General features: G+C 39.3%; 1 protein-coding gene across 8 annotated transcripts in view; it reads right to left on the reverse strand.

Annotated features, from left to right (window-relative positions):
• Window positions 1-21,611, reverse strand: part of ROBO1 (roundabout guidance receptor 1) — a 1,122,251-nt gene that overhangs the window by 382,017 nt on the left and 718,623 nt on the right. For 3 of the 8 annotated variants that reach the window (XM_073892057.1, XM_073892024.1, XM_073892053.1), the window contains exon 1: window positions 13,660-14,715. The exons of the other annotated variants lie outside the window; for them this stretch is intronic. In XM_073892057.1, coding sequence (XP_073748158.1) covers window positions 13,660-13,714 — 55 coding nt within the window. In that variant the 5' untranslated portion in view covers window positions 13,715-14,715. Of the gene's footprint in view, window positions 1-13,659; window positions 14,716-21,611 lie in introns of those variants that run through there. 8 annotated transcript variants of the gene reach the window in all.

Genomic DNA, 21,611 nt, shown 5'->3' on the forward strand with positions numbered 1-21,611 from the left:
TTGTAGAATCCAATAAATATATAACTATTGAGAGCCCCCCATTTATACATCACTTTCAAATTTGGTGCTTTATAACATTTCTACCACAAGATGTTCCAGAAAACTTTTGCCTTTTTTTTTTTTTTAATAACACTGGGATGAAGATTTGTGGTATTTGGTAATTCTGGTGTTTCTTCTTTCCAACTGTTCACTTCTCTGTTTCTAGAAGAATAAAACTTAACCCAAGAATAAGAAGGAGTATTAATCCCTTTTATAACTCCTGTCAAAGCAAAGTAATTTATGTACTGAATCACTCAGGATTTTACTGAATGTGCTAGTTATGATAGTTAATTGGACATATACCCTCCTAGTTGGAAAGGAGACCTAGACAAGTGAATGCAATACAGCATGATTGCCAGCAAGGTCACATACTCTTTTATAGGGTGCTGGAGATATAGATATGGAAAACATCAAATCTACGTTGGGTGGATGGGAGGGGTACCTAAGGCTTCCTGGAGGAGGAGACACTTGTATTGATTCATCAGGGAAAACAGGAATTGGAATGGAAGCAGGGGAGGAAGAAGGACAGAAAGGAATGGCTCTAGACAGAGCATTCCCTGATAGAGGGAGAGCATCTAGAAAAGCCAGGGTAGTAAGAGGCTATTCACCAGCTGAAGCTGGCTCACAGGCAGGGAACCCTAATTAGGCAGATGTACCATATGATCACATCAATAATACCAATACACCTTAAGCACAGAGTACTTCCTCGTGAGAAAATAAATCAAACATAACGATCTGTGGTTCACAAAGAAGGAAGAAAGAGTCTTTATTCAGAAGGAAATAGGGAAATGAAATAGAGTTACAGTCGAGGGCAATAGAGATCAACCAGACTTAAGCAAATTAATTAATATATTCTCATTACATTCTTCTAAATGCTGCAGTTATCAACTATAGAAATAATCTCCACATAGGCATGGAACTCATGGCTACCCTTTTAGGTGATGAAGAATCTACTATTGACAAGCCATTTTGTCAGAGCATCAAATAATGCTCATCTTTAAACATGCCTCCTATGGACAATGAACTGCTGGTGATGGTTTCCAGCTTCAAATGAATCAGCACTCCTTGCTCAGGGCACATTACTGCTTCTGACCTCTTCCCCTGCCCGTGCCTTGACCTTCTCCCACTCAGATGTTATTCCCTGCCTTGTGCCTGTGAGCATCTCATATTATTTGTGAGCTGTGACTCCAGAATTTAGCATGAGGAGGGCTGCCCCTGATAGATGTCTAACATGAGCAATACTCCTAATGATCCCCAATGGGACTCTGCCATATTCTTCCAACCGGATGAGTCGTTTGAACAGAAAGAAATCCCACGCACCTTAGAGTAAAACATAATGAAAAATAGACAATTTCTACATAAGGGAACATTTTACTTAGATTTGGTAAGAATTTATCAGGTTTTTTTTAAAGAGTTAACAAAAGTTTCTTCATACATATTTAGCTTGGCAGTATATCTGAAACACCTGAGGAAATTATACCATGGCCTAAAGAAATCCTCCAAATGTTATTTTAGAAACATTTATGAATTATGCACAAGCTTTCCTCACAGAAATGCTAGATATGCTCCTGAAAACTGTGCATAAGTCAATGTTTTGTAAATTAAATAACATTTTTCATTGACAAATTATTTCAGAGATGTTTCATTTTCACTTCTGGCTAATATTCAATTGGCAATGATAACTGACCCTTGAGATTAAGCTTCTCTCTTGACGATATTTCTGTCAACTAGCTAATGATCTATAAACAATAAAACAAATAAGGGAAACTAGATTTTTGAAAGAATCTTGCAATAAATTCTTGCGGAGGTTAAAATCTCCTCTGCAATTCAACCACAGCCTAAATTTTCTTTATTTAATTTCTTCAAATTCCCTTACTGTATTTTCTCAACCTGTAATTCAAATGCAGCACAGTGGTGTGCCTCTTAATAGCAATCAGTAAACCTTTAGACTGTCTGTGTTGATAATTTCTCTTCTTATTCAAGGATATATTTATTTATTCAGTTCATCAGGGACTCTCAGCTCATCAAAGGGTTTGTCAGTTTGTTTTCTTTGTTAGCTCTAGGACAAAAGAATAAACATAAACAATCAAACTGATCACTTTGCCTGGTTCAACAAATACAATTTGTAAAATGTAAATAGCTCTTAATAAAGGCAGAAGCTTTTGGTTAAATAAATAAGCAATTATGTAACCATTTAACTAGTAACAATACAAGAAGGAAGGCCAAACATCAGAAAAGTGAAAGCTTCTAAAACACCAAAGATAACAGAAAGTGAGGGTATCCTTATGTGTTTTAAGTAGGAATAAGCAGCAACAGATAGGACAGTCCTATCTAATACTGCAGCCACAAACTATTGACCTGTGTGGGGTCACATGTGGGGTAGAGACACATTATTGTTATTGTTATTATTATTGTTATTGTTATTATTAATTTAGTCTCAATTGCTCCCATTTATCAGTTAGGAGATTTTACTTAAAAATATGTTTTTACATCTTCTCTTGAAAACTCTGGACGTCTGCTTATATTGGGCCCATATCTCTCCATGGCGGCATCCAGCCAACCATCCCTGAGACCTAACTCAGGCCCTTCCTTACAAGCCCTGAGGAGGCATTTCCGTTTTCAACCATGACAAATATTATCAGAGAAGAAAAACCAGAATCTCACAAATTCTATCTTGTTTTTCTTCCCCACCAAGAATTGTAACTTCAGACCAGGAAGAGCAATTCTAAGTTGGTTCAGGGGGAAATCAAGGTGGGGAGATTAAGTATCTAGCTTCTTAATACGTTTTAAATGTCCTGATACAGAGAAGCATCACATCCCAGAAATGCCGAGAGAACTTTTAGATAAAATGAAAGATTTATTAGAAGAGTGGGAAAAAGTTAAAAACTATCCACATTTTTAACTACAAAAAAAGGTAGGTTCTTCAAACTTCATGTTACACTTTAGGGCACAAACAAAATAGTTAATAAAAACAATAAGAACAAAAACAATACAACCAAGGGAAATGACTCTTCAGCAAGTGAGGAAAACTGGAAGAAACTGTACCTGAAGAGCAGGTTTAAAAAGAACATAACAGTCTTCAAATATTGAAACAGTTTAATGGAGAACCTAAACTAGATTTACCATGGATAGCTTTGGGGGATAAAAACCAGGGCCAGTAAGACAGGGAATGAAGTTGGGCTTCAGCTTAATATGAGAAAAATGTTTATAAGAATTATAAATGGAATCTTCTAGACTATGGGGAGATAGGTTCTGTCACAGAAAGTCAAGAGAGTAGGATAAAGACCATGCATTCTGGGTACTGCAGACAAGACATATGCATAGGAAGGTAGTTAATGTTCTAATGATTCCCTGACAGGTTAATAACAATAATACACACAGTATTATATCCAAATCTATTCATCTGTACATGGCTATCCATAGGAAAATGCCAAAAAATAAATGTCTTAATCTCTAAGAATTCAATCATCAAATTTACATTTATCTTATACTTCTTCACTTGGTAGAAGCTTTTTATAATCCAAACATAGGCTCCAGAGCAGTCACACAAACCTCTATTAAATTACCTATATGGTAATCAACCATTCATCATCAATTTCATAAGTATAAGGAATAAGCTTTTTTTTTTAATACTTTGTTGTCTACTAAGGGTGATTAAATAAAGGAAACAAATGTATGAAATGACTACATAGTAAAATATGACATTATCATAAGTGAAAAACTATACTAATGCACTATTGTGAAATTTACCTCTTCAAATAGATTATGTCGGTTTTTCAGATCACATTCCTGGATGCACCTCTCAATCACTTCTCTTTACCTAACAAGATATTCCATTCTTTCTCTCAACATTCCCTGGGAATCCACTTATTACAAGAAGTTTTCCCTAACCTAGTAAATCCCCTTGACCTATCAGTTCCCAGAAGGCATTTCTTCCTTCTCTCACCATATCAAACATCTTTCATTCATATACTGTTAACAATTCACTGACATGATGTAACATTCTTTTCGCTAACTATAAGTTCACAACCCAGATCTTTTATTAAAAGCTCTTATACGTTATCGGGTACGTTTGACACATTCTTTAAAGCATCTAATAGCAACAAAAGTTGACAGCTGGTTAATAATAATTTTTTATTATCATCAAGATTGATAGTGAATAGTTTACTGAGGATTAAAGGATGTTATTAAGGCCCACTAATAATAAACAAATAGCATTATCAAACATAAATGAATGGCAAACTGCAAAGCAATGAGTATATAGAAATAAATTTATTATAAACTATATTTTAAGACAAAGAGTAAAACCTTAGGGCTAAGACCCCAACTCCCATATAAAGGAAGGTTTTGAATATGATACCATTTTGATTAGTGGTACAGAGTAAGGAACCAGGAAAACCTTCAATCTTCCCTTAAGCCTTATGTAAAGTAACAACCTATGGAAATAACGAAGAGTATAGATGTAACTGTCATCTACACATTTGGAAATAACTCTGGAAGACCAGTGAGTTCAACTGAGAAAACCATACCTTAGAAATTATAGAACAATCTTAGCCAGACATATGTATTTAAAAGAGTAAGGGAAAGTAAAATAACAACATTTTAAAAATCAACTACATTGCTTTTGAAAAGCTACTGATTCCGGTACTGTTTCTGATAGGTTTCATTCACAGATATCATGTTAACAAATGCCGCATTCTTTATTTTCTATAAAACTTGTCATATAAGAAGGATATACCTTTAAAAGAATAGTAATCACAGATTCTACCTAAGCTTCTGCTTAATGCATTTTTAATATCTGTATTATCTGTATTAACTTATCTGTAAGAACTTACCAAGTAAACCATCTATTTTCAAACTCAAAAAACAAAAATTCAACACCAGTTCCTTAGAGAAGTTAAATCTCAATGATAGTTTTTTTTTTCTATAGATAAGAAAATGTCTATTCACTTAGACAATTGAGCTGTCACAAAACTTACTCGGTTTTTACTACCTCAAAATTTTTTTAAAGATTTTATTTACCTATTTTGTCAGAGAGAAAGAGCACAAGCAGGGGGAGCTGCGGGCAGAGGGAAAAGCAGGCTCCTCACTGAGCAAGGAGCCCAATGCAGGGCTCGATCCCAGGACCCTGAGTCATGAGTTGAGCCAAAGGCAGATGCTTAACCAACTGAGCCACCCAGGTGTCCCTTACTACCTTAAATTTACTTCACAATGGAAAAGCACTGAATTCCAATGAGCCAAGTTATGGGGCTGGAGCTACAGGTTTCTATGTCCTGTGCTTTATTATACCAGGATGCATTTTTTGTTATGGGTTATCATGTGACAAGCAGAAGAGAGGAACAGGCAATCAGACCGGAAAAATCTAAAATCTAAAAAAGAACTATAACAGCTTGGCGGCACAATCAACCATAATCTTGCATCACAAAAAGCATCACACACACAAAAACTGGATAGTTTTATTATATATACATTTTATACCAGTTCATCTACAATCATTTTCCTTTAAAGGGAATAGTGTTGTGTGTCTGTACAATGGTGAAGAACAAAAATTCTGGGATCAGACATGCTGGTTTCAAATTCTCACTCTACTGAACTAGCTAATTGACCACAGTCAAGAAACCAACTTTTCCAAATTTCAATTGCCATATTGATAAACAGGGATGATGGCAATGCATTCATTCCTAAAGTGGTATTAAAGAAGATAGGGCATGTTAGCACTTTGCTGGGGGGCAGATAGTAAACACTTTATAAATTTAAGGCTTTACAATTTATTATTATTATTATTATTATTATTATTATTATTATTACTGATCCCTAGTCCTTCAGGTTCAGTGTATGGAACTGGGCCTATACTGCATCAATTCATCATTTAATTAATCGCTTCATTTTTTTCCTCATCAGGATGTGTATATATATAGATAGATAGATAGATAGATACAGATGTAGATAGATAGATATAGATATATATAAATATATATATACTTAATAACCATGTATATTTAAAACATGTTAAATATGTCAATATGTCAAATGGAAAATGGAGAAAGGATAATTTTGAATATGAAATCCTAGGAAATGATGAGCTCCTCAGATTGAATGACCCATAATAGGAGAAAAGCCCAAAGGATGCAATGTATTTCATTTTCCCTCTGGCCACACTAAGTCTAACTAAAAACTGCCCCCATGATGCTTCTATCCCACCCTAATTCACTGAGATGAATAGCAATGATGTTGTCAGCGGATGACCCCCCCCTCTCTGCATAGTACCCAGGTGAAGGCTCCAACTCTCTCCTATTTTCCTTCTACATGTTTAGGTTTGGGCAATATATTACTAAGTTCATTAATTTAAACAACTTCTAGTTCCAAACTTGATACAAGATTGCTAAGGAAATTTTCACTTCTCTTCAAATATGAGGGAGAAATACCAATGAGTTTCTCTTCCACAGCCTGTACAAGCCAGTTCACTTTGTTCAGAAAATTTGCTAACTGAATGGGGTGCAGACACTAAAATGACTTCCCCCAACTAAAGTCACTTAAAGCTACCCAGAGGTGTGTAGTTAACACATACAAATGTGCCTTAACTCACTTTGTTACAGGAGTAAGCACCATTTTAGTGAAGTTTCAGAGCAATAAAGACTGCCTTTTAAAGCAAGCCTGAGTAAACAAAATCCACTTTAGATCTCTGAAGCTAAAAAAGTATACATTTTCTAATTCGTTTATATAGGAAAGGGATCGCAGGCAAACACTTTCAGCCAAACTAAGGGTTAGTACATCATTGGAAAAGTGGAAAAGACATCACGAGCTAAAACAAAAAATATAATTAGTATACAGGTTATTTAAATTTGGAGATCAAATTATGAGACTGAGTATATCTCATTAGCACCATATGATGCCAAATAATCTTGAAACAGACATGTGGGGCCTGATTCTCTTACCCTTTAGCCCCATTTTCCTTTCAAACTCTACCTGGGATTGCTAATAACGCACAAGGGCCTCAGTCACGTCAGAGGGGAGAAACTAAAACAGGACCTCTGTTTCCACTTCTGCTAACATCCAGGAATGAGTTTACCAAGTCGACGTATTTTTCCATAATCGTGCATAAAGTATGAACATATATAACATGCTACCAATAACTTTATGGTCATATAAACACTGTACTGTTATGCTTAATGAAATTTTAAGTTAAATCAAGAGATAACATTTACCTAAGATGATTTTTAAAGTAGTAAATGGTCTCATGTGACAATTTCATTTCTCTTAAAATACTTTTCCTCACATTAAAAGAAGCATAGACAAAGAAAGAAGAATCTACAGTGTTAGGGATACAAACTGGGTCTCTAACAGTCTCAAGTAGAACCTCTTGCTGATAATTCTAGGGGAAAGTTCCAAGGACTCCAAGCTCCTGCCATGGCTGACTGTGGCTAAGCTGTCTTTGGTTCTCAGGCCATGTACAGATAAGTTGAACACAGGCATAGGTGGCCCATACTTTGAACTTGATACTTTCCGAAATCCAATCAAGAGCATTTTGAGGAAGTGTAACCAGCAGCTGTTACTGCCAGAAGTGCTTGAAAAAAAAGCTTTCTAGTAAAAAAAAAAAAACAAAAAACAAAAAAACAAACTAAAAAATAGATTCTCCAAATACATGGTATTATTAAGAATCGAAGTCTATTCATTCTTATATGCTGCATACAAATCAACCACTTGACATAAAAAGAACACATTCCCACTTAACAGAACCACACTGCTCTGTTGACATTTGCTTGTATCCATTGATGGTGCTTTTAACGCTTCATTTAAGTGTCAGACTAGGTGACAGGCATTAAGCCTATAGAGTATTCCGCACCAAACCAGTGGCTGAAGAATACTTTCTACAATTGTTTACCTTCTATGCATTTTCCCCTAAATAATAAGATAAATTAATCAAATAAAATAAACAGATATTCTTTTTCAGCTCTAAGCCATGGGCAGCTGTGAACACTGCAGAGGTACTTCTCTCAGTGAATGAAATCAGAAAGATATGCTCAGTCAAGCTGTTCAAAATATTGTTGTATGGGTGGAACAACATTGTCATAAGATGTTCGGAAGCCAAGTAAAATCTCAGAAGTAAGGGAATCTGTAGCAGCCTGTTTTGGCTGAAGGGAAATGGACTAAGATCTCCCATGAAGCAAGCAACATGACACCTTCCAGTGTTAGAAATAGCTGTTCGGATGGTTAAAAAAAAAAAAAAAAGGCAGAGAGAGAGAGAGAGAGAGAGGCAAGGAAGTGAAGATCAAAGCTATCTCCCTGTACACTACACATAATCTTTTTTCTTCCTCTTCTTCAACAGCAAGATTGAAGGAAAGGGCTGAAGGTGGAGGGAGAAAGGGAAAAGGAAACCACGCTAATCCAGAATTGTAAAGAAAGGAGGTGGTCTTTGATCTCTACAGGATGGCCACTTTATTGGCTATGCATAAGCAGTTTCCAACCAGCTGATCAACCAGGTATTAATGCTCAATGATCATAATCCATTGAGCTCCATGATCAGTAACCATGAAGTGAGTCATCTGTGAACAGCAGTCCAGCAGAAGGCTCATCTACTACTAAATGACTGCCAGCCCATGCCCAACATAGAGGGAAAGAGCAACCCCAGGGGAAATGATTGTCTCTCCACAGGCTCTTCCTTGACGAGTGCCAATTATTTGCCTTGGGACTCTGAGCAAAATCTTTCTTCTAGTGTGCATGAATGAGAATGGCATTCGTTTTCCAAAATACGACTTGGAATCTATGTGCTTCTGCATCACAAGCAGTCACTCTTCTGACTTCTATTCAGTCACTTCTTTTAAACATGCCCCCAAAATGCAGACATGATAAAGGCTAGATGTGAATCGGTTCAACATACAGAATTGATTATCTTGCCTGGTGATCTAAAAATTTAAAGACCATTTATTTAATGGCAGGAAAAGGAATGCCTCCCTTCCAGATTTTCAAGTATTCGAACCACCGTCATATTTAGGTGGATTTTTCTGGGTGAGTTTTAACATTAAAAAAAAAAAAAGAACTATTGAACCATCACCTTTCTTTTTTACATTTTTCATTTCTCTCTTTAACTGAGAGAGTATATGGTGGTTACGAGTTTTGGAATCAACTTGGTTCAAATCCTTGCTCTTCCACATCTCCTAACCTCTCCATGATGTAGTTTCCACAACTATAAAATAAGGATAAAGTAATATTTTATTTTTATCAATAACAGTACCTATGTCATCAGGTTCTTATAAGCATTAATAAGATAAGGGCGAATGTTCAATAAATGATAACATGTCTTCATAGCAATAGAACTAGTCATTGTAGACTTTCTTAGTAATGTTTTTCATACGGTGTGTGGTCAGAGGGTGTGGTTAGATATGGCTGCTCTGTCTGCTCCCACTTCCCCTCTTCCCATATTTTAAAAGTAGCTTAATTCTGGATCTACTTCTACTCTACTTCTCTAGACTTCTGCTTGTTTCAATTTTTTGTCCTTTCTTATTACCAAATTTCTTAATTTATTCCACAGGTTACCTTAGGTCTAATTTTATTTTATTTACTTATTTTTAAGATTTTATTTATTTATTTGACACAGAGAGAGAGAGGGGGGCAGAGAGGGAGAGGGAGAAGCAGACTCCCCACTGAGCAGGGAGCCCGACGTGGGGCTCGATCCCAGGACCCTGGGATCATGACCTGAGCTGAAGGCAGATGTGTAACTGACCGAGCCACCCAGGCCCCCAAATAACTGTCTGTTAATCATATTTAAAACTAATAATCCTCTGATTTTTAATAAATTTCTTTTTTTTTAAAGAATTTATTTATTTATTTGACAGAGAGATACACAGTGAGAGAGGGGCACAAACAGGCGGAGTGGGAAAGGGAGAAGCAGACTCCCCACTGAGCAGGGAGCCTGATGCGGGGCTCCATCCCAGGACCCTGGGATCATGACCTGAGCCAAAGACAGACGCTTAACGACTGTGCCACCCAGGCGCCCCTAGGTCTAATTTTAAGTTGAAGAACAACTGTGATTTCCTTTTATTTTCCTATAAGAAATCAAGCCTACAAGGCAGTTATACTTTTAAGAAGTAAACATTTTTAAAAGGGTCAGAAATTAACATAGCATTACCTTAGCATCCTTTATTAACACGGATGACACATGAAGACTCAACTATTTTTGATCGTCACTGGCAAGCTGCCATTCCACATTTCCTCCCCCATCTTATCCCTGTTACCAGCATTTTCAATTTTAGGTATCCACTCAATGTAAAATAAACAAACAACTGTCATTGTAGGTTTGAAATTTAGCATTCTATACCACGTTAACTCACAAAGGAATACTTCATCTGTCATAGTGAAAACTAAAGGAAAACTTCAGGTTATCTTTCTGTTCCAGATTTTAACCATAAATATCTTATGTGTTAGAGGGCCTATTATCAAGAAATAAGGATACTTAAAGACATCACAGTATTCAAGTAAGTATATTTAAATGTCAAAAAGTTTTAAAGAAACTAATAAGAAATTGCTGGAATTACCAAAGGATCTTGTGTGGAGGTTTTGGGTGGGGGAAGACCAGAGACCCAGATAAGTGGCTTGCATAGTGAAACTTATCTAAAAAACGTCCCTCTTCCCAAGAGGGAAAGATTCTCCCCACCCCCCCAAAAAAAGAAGGAAGAAAGATAGCACTGCAAATTTTTACTTCATGTGAAATTCGGATCCTATCCTAAATTTGAACTTTTTCTCCTTAAAATCAGGTTTTAGAAAATGGAGTTGAGGAGAGGATAGACTTATCAGGGAAGAATGTTTAGAATCAGTCCCTGAGAGATCACACAGATTCTTTTTCTTCAGTGCTACCCCAACTGCTCCACTTACCAAAAGTCTAGCTATCCACAGAAAAGAACACTCAAATACATAAACTCACTAGAGAAATTCACCTTAAAAAATGAGGTTCTGAATATCCATTTTTCCAAAATCTGTTTCCCAGAATAATAACAGTTGTAGCATTCAATTAATAAATAAAAGGCTACAAAAAGCAAACACAAACTCAAAAAGAATATTTGATGTAAGTATGACATCAATACATCAAAATGGAGTTTTAAGTCTTTTTGAAGAAAACTATAGGACTTTGTTAGGTTGGCATCCAGATTAAAAAAAAGAAGAAAAGAAAGAAAAAAGAACTGACAACCAATAGATACTTTTACAGGTTAAATCTTGTTGAAGGTACCTTACCCCTCAGTACACTTTGATTTATTTAAGCTCACCACATTTCTCTTAAATACACTCCATTAACAAGTGATAGACTGTGATCTTAGGCTTGAGGCAAGATATGAAACACAATCTCTCAAGAACTTCATTCATTCCCTGTCCAGGTGTCTTGAGCACGCCCAACTCTAGTTACTTATCTGAGTTCTGTGAAGTTTTATTCAAATCAATAGTGTGGCTTTAGAGCAGCACACTGTCAGGAAATCACCCCAGCAGCCCAGCAATTTGGCCTCCCAAGTTCAGATTCATAGCAGGAGTGAAAGTCATCAGAGGAATGATAAAGAGCTGCAGGTTAAATATGAGAAAGCACCTCACAAAGATGCCTCTGACCTGCAACCTGGTGAACGAAGCAGATAGACACCCCTGTGGGGAAAACTCACAAAGCTTTCAAAACTCTTTCATAATCATCAGTGACTTAAATGGAAAATTAAATTAGCAAAAGCAAAGCCAGAAATCAGTTAAGCTTTAAGATTAGAAATGCCTCCTGTCTATTTAAACTACAAATCTCAGACCCCAATTAATCAAATTATTAAATCTGAAAGGATGGCACACACCCCCCACCCCCGATATTTCTCCAAGTAAAGACAGAATTTGCACACTGACGCGACCAGCCTTCAATGATACCCTATTAGTGTGACCCTATCTTTAATCTACAGACGTGATAAAATGTTCCAACATATACAAACTCAGCTCAAACAGTGACTAATGATCATTAATCCCCCTATCTTCAGTAATCTGCCCCTCCAGTCATTTATCACACTGACACTTCACTTTACACACGTGAATAAACTTTAACTGAGAAGGTGAATCAACAAAAATCTCAAAGGTATCTGAAGCTGTAAATTAAACTAGGGGGAGACACTGCAAAGAGAGACAAATAGAGAGATCAGATCTTAATGTTTTTGATTTGCATCCATGGCTGGGCATGGGGGTGGGGAAACTATTCAGTCCTTCAGATCTGCAAACTAGGGGGAAAAAGATCTACATTACAGAAAGGGCAATCTGGAAGTAAGGAGAGGCAGTCCCAAAGAGTTGGTTTAATCTATTCATCCATTCCCTGCGAAATCTATGAAAATTTCAGTTTTCTGTTTTCTTCAAAGGAATAACAATGTAATGAAGTTCTTAGTTTAGCTGCAAATGTTCCTTTTAGTCAGGAAGCATATTCAGTAGGCTAATTCTTTTATGGATCTGCTATCGTTAGCTGATGTGAATTTTTTTTCTTTTTCATATTTCATTAACTTAAGTAAAATCTTTGGCCAAAATATAAACCATACCCATGGACCGCAAAAAGCTAAAACCAACCTTTCAAAATTGTTTCATAATCATGAAAATTGAGTGACTCTAAGTTACAGGCCCTGATGCAACTTGAAGGTCAGTATTCGACTATAAAAAAAATCCCCTGAGGTGTAGAGAGAGAGAGAGAGAGAGAGAGAGAGAGAGAGAGAGTGTGTGTGTGTGTGTGTGTGTGTTAAGGCCTGAAATTGGAGCCTTGATTGAAACCAGAATCGACCAAAAGGAAAGAAAGAAAAGTTGAGTCGTGGCTCACCCTTAGTAAAAGTTTCTTAGGGAGTGTGAAGAAAACGATTTTAAGTGTATACTCGTCAGAAGGACCTCATTGCAGCATCCTTCCAACACTTCATATAGAGAGTTTCGGTACCATGTAGTTAATCGCCCAAATCCTAAATTCAGCCTTGTTTTCCCTTGCCAGGGAAAATTCCCAGGCAACTAACTGTTCCCCTTCAGATAATTGCAACTGCCTGTTTTCCTTCTAAATCCAGCCAGGCAGAGCGGCTAGTTGATATCCCACCGTAAGAAGGAGTTATTTCCTGAAGTTTCTTCAGAATCGAATTTAATTACAGACTTTGGTTACATAAAACAACTACTAATAACCCCTTGTACTCGGAAGAGGAGGGGCGAATTGAACGACCAGGTTCAGCAATCCTGGCGGGTCTCTTGGGCCCCAAGTTCCCCGGGCGCACATCTCCCTCTCCGAAGGAAGCGGCCGAAAGATGAAACTCATTTTGGCTCATCCTGAGGCCCCAAGCTCACCGCCAACCGCTGCCTCCTCCCACCCGTGAGCTCAGACCGTGCGTTTGCCCAGAGTGATCTGGGCGTGCCCTGAACTTGGCAAAAGGCCGAGGTCTGCGATGAGGCTTCGGGGTCTTGGTGGATGGGGGAAAAGGGCCGACCCAAAGTGCAAACTAAGAACCTTTTCGCTTAAAACACCTACAGGGATCGAACCCTTCCAGCCTCAGAAGAGAGAGGTCGCAGAAATGCAGTTGGGGGGCGAGGGGCTTGATTCTGAAAAGTGGGGAGGGGGCGTGCAAGGGAGATGAAGGGTGAAGAAAGACGCGAGGTTACCTGAACAGAGACATATTAATCCAAAGAGGTAAAAGTGAGCAGGCTCCGCGATCATTGTCCTCGGGTGGATCCTGCATACAGTCTCATGCCAAGAGGAGGGAGTAGAAATGGGGTCCCCAAATTTATGAAGCCACACACCACACACACTACACACAAAGGCTTAATATAAGCAACGTGGGTCAATCCGCCGAGAGTTTTCAGGGCAATTACTTGTCGACCTTTCCGGACGCTTGTCAATACCTCAGAGCCCTTTGCAGACTAAGAATTCCAAGGTTTGCCGCCTCTGGCTCCAGGGTTTCCGAGGAGGCTCGGCCACTTCCAAACACCATCCAAAACGAACAACAAAGAGCCGAGGCAGAAGAGCAGTTGTGCGGTTTCCTGCCTCCGGGTCTCGCCGAGCCTCCCGGCGTGCGCCCCCACACTGCGCCCGAGCGCCGCGGCGAGGGCAGGCGCGGCAGCGGCAAACTTGGGGTGAGAGAACAGATTAGGGAGGGCCAAAAAAAGTGCTTGTCCGTCCCCAGTCTAGTCCAGTCAACAGCTGGCCACCAGCGGCGGCGAGGAAGGCAGCCAAGGCAGCGGCAGCAGCTCTGCAGGACGGGCAAAGGGTGCTGGGGGTGTGCCTGGGTGACTCCGCGCGCTGGGGCCGAACGAGGGGGCGGTGCGGCGACAGTGGTTGCCGGAGCCGGCCCTTGTTCCCATCACTTGGGGGATGCGGAGGGCACTGGGGACAGCAGCAGGTCCGCGGACAGACGCGCGCCTCCCCGGTGCCCCCAGCCCCGCGCAGCGCTCACCATCGCCCCAGGTCCCTCGCCCGCTGGGGCGCGCGCTCAGGGCACCCCGAACTCTCCGCGGTTGGGACGCTGCAGCCCAAACTTCCTGAGGATAGCTGCCCGCAGCCCTGGCTCGTGGTAGCTGTAGAGAGGCAGCTCCTAGACCTCCCCCGGGTGGCGGAGAGGGGCGAGGAGGATGCTGCTGCGGGTGGGAGCGACGGCCGCCGCGGCTCACCCGAGCTCCGCCGGGATCAGCAGCGTCTGAAGTTTCTGCTCTCACGCTGCTTCTTCCCTGGCTCAGTTGCTTGTGGGTTTCCCCACCGTCCCCGCGGCTCCCAGTTTCCTCCCTCTCCTCCCCGGCCTGCGAATACTTAAAGGGGCCGCGCAGTCCTTTCCGCGCTTCACTCTACACTCTCCAGACGCTGGTCTGGCAAGTTCTGCTCGTTAATATTTCCATCCGCCAGCCGGGGTGCCCGACTGCGCCCTCAGGTGAGAATCAAACTGCTCAGGATCAGAAATCCAAACGAAAGGGAACTTGCCTTGTTTCTCTGGCTACCCCTCGCTCCCCTGCACCTTTCTCCAAATGGAACCTCCCAGCCAAGGACTTCAAAAACCCTCCTGGTCCAGTTTAACCTCTTCCTTACCGCTTCCAGGAGTTGGAATAAACTCTCAAATAACTCTACCCTACATTACTCTACATTCCCATTTTTGTTTTTAATCAAATGTGGGCAAACAAACCTGTAGGACAGGAGGTAGAGTGATGACTATCTAGAATATATTAACGATTACACTCTATCGCATAATAGATGGGCACCCTGAGAAGCCATTCAGCATTTTCTAAATCAGAGGGCCTGGCCTTTGATACCCCATACACCCCCCCTGAAACCCCAACCTACCGGTTACTCTTTTCTTTTATCATGCCAAACCTCAGTTTTCTCTTCTCAAAAATAGAAACGCTTGAGATATTAACAAATATTTTAAAAACCATACACAAAGCAAACTAAACCTGGCATATCTGAGGAGCAATCTTGCATTCATTCACTCTCTTTTTCTTTCTATTAAGTAAGACACTGTGTGTACAAAACACCTAAGACATGGTGAGTGCCTCATAAATGGTAAATACTTGTATTCTGAACTATTCTTCTTTCAAATGGATTATTACCTATAAAATTATGTACAGTAACTTCAGAATTATTATTTGGTATCTATCTGAATGTACCAGCCCTGCTTTCAGTGGTTGTCTCTGGAGAGGAGAAATGCATGCTAGATTTGGGCGGGGGGGGGGGGAGTAGAGATGGATTGGCTCTTTTTTTTTTGTGTTTAGGTTTTTTATTTTTTTTTAAGTGAGCACATGCATTACTTAATGAAAGAAAATTTTAAAAGCAAATCATACATTCATTTTGGTTGTTGTTGGTACAACCAATGACCGTGGAGCAGCATTTTGTAGAAAGAAATTCTGGTTAATAGGTATCTCTGAAAGTGAAAGATATTTAATCCTGGGAAAGTTGACCGAAAATTCAGTAAACAGGCTGGAGATAAGAATTCAAAGACTCCAACCAAAATCTTTCCAGCAATAAAAACAAGAATGTGCAGTAACTGCTGGAAAACATACATTGATTTGGTCTTTGTGAAAGGATATTTAGTGAGAAACATAGAATATGTTCTTTCTTGGGATAAAACATGCTTGTAAGATAAGCTTACCCACTAACAGAAAATAAATAAGGTAAAGCATGGTACTTGAGAAAGAGAGGAGAAAATCCTTCAAACCCTCATATCATCTGAGGGCATTTTTAAATGAAGATTTTGAACATCCACTTAGTAAAAAGTGTATACTTTTATTTTTTTTTAAAGATTTTATTTATTTATTTGACAGAGATACAGAGAGAGATACAGCGAGAGAGGGAACACAAGCAGGGGGAGTGGGAGAGGGAAAAGCAGGGTTCCCGCGGAGCAGGGAGCCCGATGCGGGGCTCGATCCCAGGACCCTGGGATCATGACCTGAGCCGAAGGCAGACGCTTAACGACTGAGCCACCCAGGCGCACCAAAAGTGTATACTTTTAAATGTAAACTAGAATATGTATGAGACTCCCTACTGCATTGTTTTCCAGACACGGATCTCCTGGTCTCTGGAAGTTTGCTAAAATTTCTCAAGATCTCCTTTATTGATCTCATTATCATTGAATGGAAACCATATGAATACTCCTTTTAATCCAATCCTTTTCTTTTTCAACCTCACTTATCAACAACCCCCTCTCCACTCCATCTCCTCTATCTTATCCTTAGAGATTATATTACCTCGGAGTCAGCAATAAGAATCCTCAAGGAGTTAACTTTTGACCAGCCTCTGATGAGGACCATCATCACCAACTCATATGCTGGCCCTTTCTTCTTCCCCTGTCTCATGCAAAGTGAACTTTTCTGTCAATTATATCAGTAAAGGTGGCATCTGAAGACAAGAATTTGTAGTCAGAAGGTATTAGGGATCTATAACAAGTGAAACTCAATGTTCTGAGAACTTTTGCAACACCTTCCTTCCACTCACTTACTCTTACCTCTGCAAACAAACACTTTATAAAGGTCATCTATGTGCAAGAACCAGTAAAGGGCTCTATAGTGACAAGATGCAAAAAGAAACTCAATCACCCTCAGAGCTCTTACTGTAGCCAGCTGCACAAGCTCGGGAGTGGAACCTATCAGAAGAAGTAGAAACAATGTTTCATTAGGGTTAAATGATATTTCCATCATTCTTGGAGATGGATGAATCATAGCAACTTGTCACCTTTCCACTTCTACTCCTGGAGATTAAATTACTAGTAGAATGCATAAAATGTGCAATGTGTGTGTATGACTATGCGTGCAAGTGTGAGTGTGTACACATGGATATGATGTCTACCTATGTCAGGTCTGCAGGCAACTCTGCCATGTGCAATAGAACTCTGACAAAGAGCAAGGGAAGGAGAAAATGTCCTAATTTGCACTCAGAAACTATTCTGATCGCTATGATCTGAATGAGTTGCAAATTCTAAAGTTCCACTTAGAAAATTCTGATCTCATTTGGAACTTATGAAATTCAGGATCCCTAAAATGTCTCCTTGAGAATTTTGAGGAAACCCAAAAATAATACACTCAAATAGTTATGTGAATGGGGCTTCTTTAACAGTAAGGATTCTGGAGCTGTGATAATCTCTTTAGGTTGGTCTGATCTGATTTTATCTTTCATGGGGATAGTTACAGGAACTCAGGAAATAACAAAACTCCCAAAGTCCCTTCAGGGATTCCAGATATCACCACCCAGATCAGGAGGAGCAGAGTAGAGTTCCTAAGGAAACTACAAACCAGAACATTGCTCTCTTCACCTCTTAGTAAGAAGCCTTAGAATCAGACTGTGCCAGGATCTGGGATACTGTTGAAAGTTCCAGAAGATCTGGTGAGAAGCAGCATAAACATACAGTACACACAAAGTCTGTGTTGCATATTCCAAGATACTATCTCTCAGGGTACAACAGCTAGCTTAGCAATTTTTACATGAAACTGCTGAATAATCTGTGAAATCTTTGTCTTTTTTTTTAAGATTTTATTTATTTATTTGACAGAGAAAGACACAGTGAGAGAGGGAACACAAGCAAGGGGAGTGGGAGAGGAAGAAGCAGGCCTCCCACTGAGCAGAGAGTAGAGAGCAGGGAGCCCGATGGGGGGCTCCATCCCAGGACCCTGGGATCATGACCTGAGCCGAAGGCAGACACTTAATGACTGAGCCACCCAGGTGCCCCATAAGCTACTGACTCTTGATATTAGCTCAGGTCTTGATCTCAAGGTCGTGATTTCAAGCCCAGCACTGGGCTCCACACTGGGTGCGGAGCGTACTTAAAAAAAAAAAAAGAAAGAAAGAAAGAGAGAGAGAGAAGTTCTATTCAATAAAATGACCTAAAGTAACCCAAATAAAGGGAGATTAAACACATCTGTTGGAAACATGGACTGTTTTGAGACGCCGTGTCTCTTTAGTAAACATTGCTCACTCAATGCCATGCTGCTCATGTAGTAATATCTCTAATCCTCCATTCCTAACGATTAAGAACTTCAGCTTTCCTCACTAAACTGCATATGGTCGTTACTTTGGGGGAAACTTATTTTTTGTTTGAATGAGCAATACAGTATTGCTTACAGATTCTAATTGCCATATGTGATAGCAACAAAAGTCATATGTAATAAATCACATGTGGTGGGGTATAGATTTAACACACAGTGGCAGTTCAAGGAAGAGAGAAATAATTTAGGGTTAGAGTAGTAAAAAAAATGAAAGAAAAGAATGGTAGGTAGGATTCTTAAAATATGCATAACTTTTTTCAAGAAAGAATAAACTTTACCATGATGCTTTCTTTTAAATGTACATAGGCCACACTTTAAAAGCATTACTTTTGTTTGTTTGCTTCTCTTTTAGAATGTCTAATTATGGGCCCCAAACCGGGAACCATAGGGAGAAGAGATCTCCCAGGTGATCTGTCTTCACTTACTTAAAGACTTAAGGCACTGTCACCTGGGCCAATTTCTTCACTACAGGAAATAGTGGGATAGAACTCCATTAGTGTCATTGTCTCTAAAGCTCATTAAAAAATATCAACTATGATGTATGCAAGCTTCTGTGGAATTACTGTAAATGTGCTTGCCTTTTAGCATCTCAGCATCCTGGGGACATTAGAGATGTTCTAAACCTAGGTGCTATATTGCTAAGTCCTTTTGGTAGAACCTGGGACCTTAACTATTAGCAACATAGGTCTCGCTAGAATTTACTCCTCTAATGTGAACAGACAATTTGTTTTTGAAGATGAAGGAGAAGACACCAGGAAGTAGCACTGATTGAGGGCAACATTTTGGGCCCTTTACAGACATTATCTTGATCGAATTCTCACCATGACTATGTGAGGTGGTATTATTATCCTCACTTAGAGATGAGGTTGAGATAGTAAATCATTAACTGAAGATTCAGGGGTCCGGGAGTCATGGATCTTATATTTAAACCCAGCTTGTTTTGAACCAAAGCACATGGTGGGGGGGTGTGGGCCTTGTGGGGGGGGGGGGGTTTCATGGTAGGATAGGCTTGGGAGACTTTGAAGTCAACACATTTAAGGATCTCCCAAAGCCTTTAATATGCAAATGAGCATGTGAGTCCCCAAGGGAAGAGCATCTGGAGAAGCTCTGTCTTTCTCATAAATATTGCCCCTCTACACCACACTACAACATAGTAGCATCTCCAATGCTCCATAGCTGAGGATTAAGATCTTCAGCTTTCCCTGGCTAATTTGCATATGTTACTTATGTGGGGAAAATGTATTTGTCTTGAAATGAGCAACGCAGTATTCCTTACTGAGAAAGGCTGTAAATGGAAGTAACTGCACTTCTAGGCCACACTTCAAAGAGCAGCCAGAGGGATCCTGTTGAAAGCTGAGTCAGACCCTGTCTCTCCTCTGCTCAAAAACCTCCAGTGGTTTCCCATCTCACTCAGAGTGAGAGCTCACTCTTCCCTGACAGCATCTCCTAATCCCATTTACTCGCCAGGGCTCACTCTGCTTTCTCCCAAGGGCCTCTGTGCTGTTCTAGAGTGTTCTCTCAGACAACCACCTGCCCTAAATATTTTGTTCTTCCTCTGGTTTGAATCCTCCCTTCCATAAATCTACAAACCTCCTCTTTCCTCTCTCAGGTTTTAATAAAATCAGATGTTCTAGGAGGATCTTTTTCTGACCACCAATTATAAAATTGCATCTTTACACAATATTTTTCATACCCATTTTATGCTTTATTGTTCTGTTTTGTTCTGTTTTTCTCACCAGAGCACTTACCCCATCTAGCATACTACATATTTCTTTATTTGTGTTGACTGTTTCGTTCCTCTTAAAATACGATACAGAGTCAGGAATTCTTGACTGTTTTAGTCACTTTTATGTTTCCAGCATTAACAGAGCTGGGCACCTCATAGGCACTCAAATGTTGGTTGAATGAATGAATAAATGAATGGGTGGGTCATTTTTTAGTTCTAAAGTATATTTTCTCTAATATAGAGTCCCATTATTTATTCAATCATTAACTTTTCATAATCGAGAAACCTGAAGTCTATAGAAACTGAGTGTCCCCAGAATATTCCTTTAGTTGTGCTTTATTCAAAACCAGGACCCAGTCCTCTAGGTCACTAGAGGGGCACCTGGGCGGTGCAGTCGGTTAAGCGGCATAACCTTGGTTTTGGCTCAGGTCGTGACCTAAGGGCCCTGATCGTGAGGTCAGGCTCTGTGCTCAGCACAAAGTCTGCTTAAGACTCTCTCTCACTCAACCCCTCCCCGCTCACTCTCACTTGCTCTCTTTCATATAAATAAATTTAATAAATCACTAGAGATTTCTTTCCACTGGAACAGGTTAATCGGAAATTCTTGGACCAGATTCTCTACCTTTAAAATACTTTCATCAGTAGATACGATACAATATGATACATATTATATTATATTATTCTGTATTATATAGTGAAGTTTGCATATTTCTGACTTACTTCAGGAATGTAGGAACCATGGCTTTTAAAAAAATCTTCAGGTCCTAATAGCATAAACTAGTAACAGCCAACATTTATATAGCACTATATGCTAGAGGTACTGTTCTAAGTATTTTATATATTCTAACTCATTATATATTCTAAATCCTCAGAAATACATTATTTGATCAGTGACTACTATTGACCTATTTTATACATGAGGAAATGGAGGGCACTCAGCTAATATGAGACCAAACACGTATTTGAACCTTGGCTACTTGAATTTATCCCTACACCACCTTTTATTTGAGGCGCAAATAAAAGCTGTTATTTCATGTTATTCTTACAGATTTGGTTCTAGCTGGAGAAAGCTATCAATGTGTAAGTTTTGTTTTGTTTGTTTTGAGATCTACTTTCATTTTGGGAATAAGTACGAGAAAGTGACTCTGAAGTATGGGCATCTCTAGTTCTACTTCTATATGGAATTTAGATATTTAAATCTTTTTTATTTTATGTACAAAATGTGCAAAGGGGTTTTTTTGTTTCTCTTAACTCTGATGAGAAGGCACAGAAAAATATATAGCACAAGTTTTTCAAGAGCTTCAAAGTAATTGAAAAACATAAAGATGAATATATATTTATATCTTATCATAGAATTTTGCTATCTTTT

The sequence above is a fragment of the Callorhinus ursinus genome, unplaced genomic scaffold, assembly GCF_003265705.2.
Source record: "Callorhinus ursinus isolate GAN/ISIS: 27379988/994484 unplaced genomic scaffold, GSC_fseal_2.0 scaffold1, whole genome shotgun sequence".
NCBI lineage: Eukaryota > Metazoa > Chordata > Mammalia > Carnivora > Otariidae > Callorhinus > Callorhinus ursinus.